The sequence below is a fragment of the Anneissia japonica genome, unplaced genomic scaffold (assembly GCF_011630105.1).
Source record: "Anneissia japonica isolate Jap-2015-1 unplaced genomic scaffold, ASM1163010v1 scaffold4002_len83174_cov231, whole genome shotgun sequence".
Taxonomy (NCBI): Eukaryota; Metazoa; Echinodermata; class Crinoidea; order Comatulida; family Comatulidae; genus Anneissia; species Anneissia japonica.
Window position 1 is genome coordinate 85598 of NW_022724777.1, and position 3372 is coordinate 88969.

The window sequence follows — 3372 nt, forward strand, 5'->3', positions numbered from 1 at the left end:
AAAACGAGTGTGGCCATATATAACATAAGAGCATTTCTTGTTGAGGTAGGCCAATTTCCTCTAAAAATAGCACATTCTAGGGAGTTTTGATTAATTCCGACGAAATTAGAATTAAAAAAACAAAAATTCTTCGCGCGCATTTTTTAATGTTGAAGCTTGTGCTTACTCTCCTTTACCTTCGAAGTTATAACACATAGTCCCAAACTCAAGAAAGAAATTCAAGATAGATCGTTTTACCTAAAAGAAGGGCCTCAATGTGTAATGATGGTGAAAGAATAGGCCTATGATTGTAATAAATAAAACCACGATGAAAATGCTTATATTTAGTTTCAAACACACGTGTGTGGCCTACATTAATAATAAAATAAGCCCTATGCCGTGTTGTTTTCTATATGGGGGTTGGGAGTTATCACACCAAGTCATAAATTACTAACCGGGAAAAGTATTACCTTTGCCCCCCCCCCCACCCCCCGACGCAAGACCCCTGTTACGCGCCTGCTTATAAGTGGGGTCCCCCCCACTTTGAAAAACGTTCCGCTGGCCCTGTGTAAGTTTAAATGTATTTTATATTTTGCAGTTCCGGAGCTCAATTGGTAAATTATAAAAATTAGGAAAACTAAATGCACGTTTAAAACATTCCAAATTTGAAAAATTTCCTAACAAATCATAGCTTCCATCTAGTGAAATTATCCAAATAGCAATTTAATTCAAAAACAAGAATTTTCTGAAATGTACTGAGCAGGGTTAATAATTTATTTTATGATATAGTTTTTATAATATTGACCTAGATTCCCGAAAATGGCACTGTCAGACATCAAAATACTTTTTAAGATTTTTGAAATAACTATGGATTTCCATTTTTTACCAAAATTTTTTTGTGAAATTAGTGACCATGTACTGTACTACTATTATAGCCAGAATTGCAACAGGATGGCAATTTTGGGCCGACCTAGTTTAGGCCTAGGCCTAAGGCCTAAATTTTAGCTTCAAACTTATTTTGAATTATTTTATTGACGATATTTCAAAGCGTCAAGGAAGAGGCATCAAGCATCACAGCCAGCTTGGGAGCGTCACGGTGCACCGTGACGAAGTCCCCAAGCGTCACGGTACCGTGACGCTTCAAGGGCCTGGGACAACACTGATAGATATTATGTTTAAAGAGTTGAATTGTATAAGAAGCAGAAAAAACATGGTGTAAGTTTAATCCAAAGAACAGAACTTCTTGGAATGAATGAGATAAAGTACGGAAAGTGGAAGTAGAAATGAAGTATTTGTGAACATGCGCAGAAGGGTTATTCCATATCAAATCACCCAATGGGTTTAACCCAACCGACTCCAATTTTGATGAAAATTAGTATATATGTTGGGTTTAAGATCAAACGTCCAAACCTCAAATTTTAGCAAAATCGTTTGATGCCAAACCCAACATGTACAACAATTTTTATCAAAATCAGAGTTGGTCGGGTTAAAACTTTTCATTTTTTTGGATGATTTGACATGAAATGTCCTAGAAGCTCATGTTGACCTTGAAGAGACGTGGAGGCGAGGGACAAAAGCACAATGTTCTAAAGAACAATAAACAAAAAAAGTGCCTAATCCTAAGAACATCACATCAGCAGCATGAAGTTGATTAGTTACTTGTTATTATTCAGCTAATGTTTACAATAGAAATAGTGGAACTGAACAACTGAGATCTGTGTTGAAAGAGGGGAAAAAAAAAAAAAAGTATATACAGTAGTATGATTAGTTTAGCCAATATCTCAGCTAAAAATATTTCAAATCTAAGGTGACCACAGAGGTAGTAGGTAGTTTACTTGTCACCAGCCTGTGCAAAATCCACTAGCATCCTCATGCCTTCTTGGTTAAGAGCTCAGTGTACACAATTGGCTGGTGTGCACTTTAAAAATTCCAATATATCTCCTTCGAGAAGAGTAGGTTACCCCCATGTACTGGGCCATCTGACCACTGTTCATGTTGACAGATGAAAGTGCACCTTTAGGCAGCTGACAGATCAGACATGAGATGAAGTGACACTTTGGGGAGAAGGAAGTTTTTGAGAGAGTTGATCCACGTCTATAAGCACTTCATGCCTTTTAATATCTATTATTATTATAATAATAATAATGTCGACTTATATAGTGCATTGTAGACTAACCTCTATGCGCTTTACATTATTACCCCCAGTCACTGGATCAAGCACATGGAACACAACACTCATGCCCCATAATTTTGCAGCTGTAATCAGCGCATGGTTATGTTTGAACCTACCAGGTACCCACTACAAATAGCATTAATATATTAAGTAAGCTTACATCCATTCCAGTTTTCATTTTTTCTATCAATGTTTCCACTTGCTTCTCAGAGGTTTGAGGTGGTTGCCAGTGTTGTCTGTTGCCCGATGATGTACAGTTGAGCCTGGGTAGTGATACTGACTGCCTATACTCTATTGGGTGCCGTAACGCTTCAATTTCTTCACACTTTAATGAATTATTAGCTGTGATATTCTCACCGAGACTGTAAAGTAAAAATAAAAATAAACTTCACATAAAATGAAATGTAGGTGTTAATTAAGACATATTTTGTCATATTTTTTGATTAAAATATTTAAATACTCATCATAGAATTATATATAATAAAGTTATTTAAAAGTAATAACATACGGTATGACTATTATTATAAAAATAACACATTTATATTTTATATATTTTTAAATATATATATTTTTTTTTAAATGATGGGGAGACATAAAACAATAATAACAGTAGCGACATCAGCGGTGGCAGCTACACCAATAGCGGTAGCAACAAAGGCATTAGCAGTGGTAACAATGGCAGTAGCAGCAACAGCAGCAGCAGCAACAACAATAAAAATTCAGCACACCTATCTTATTTCTTTTCACACACAGAAATATACAAAAAAAGAAAACACATTAACCTACAGAGTTAATGGAAACTCTGCTAAGCTAATTGATATACTGAGTAGCTGCAGTGACATTTGGATTCTCTCTCGTTTGCTGGATGTAAGGGAGTAGGCAAGGAATGGTACAAACAGTTGATTCTAAAAAGGAAAAAAAAAGGTTTATATGAATGTTTATTCATTACCTCTTATCATTTCATATGAAACTCATGTAGGTTAAATCAAATAGAATGATACCGATCATTCTATAAATAGGATTTTTTTTTGTATTTAAGAGACAGTGAAAACTTAAATTATTTAAAAGGGAACTAGCAAAATGACTTTTTTTCTGGAAGGGATTTTTGATATGCCATTAATAATAGAATAAACCTAATTAAATTTTTTTGATGTTATAGGCCATTATCTGATTTCATCATGGTGAAAAAAGTAACAAAAGATCGTACAAATAGCATCACG

The 3372-nt window shown here is 34.8% G+C and overlaps 1 protein-coding gene across 1 annotated transcript in view; it reads right to left on the minus strand.

Moving 5' to 3' along the window:
* Positions 1–3057, minus strand: part of LOC117112542 (protein CIP2A homolog) — a gene marked incomplete at its 5' end in the record, with an annotated part of 27355 nt that extends 24298 nt beyond the window's left edge. The window contains 2 exons of the mRNA XM_033255622.1: positions 2313–2514; positions 2939–3057. Coding sequence (XP_033111513.1) covers positions 2313–2514; positions 2939–3057 — 321 coding nt within the window. The remainder of the gene's footprint in view (positions 1–2312; positions 2515–2938) is intronic.
* Between the last annotated feature and the right edge of the window lie 315 nt (positions 3058–3372).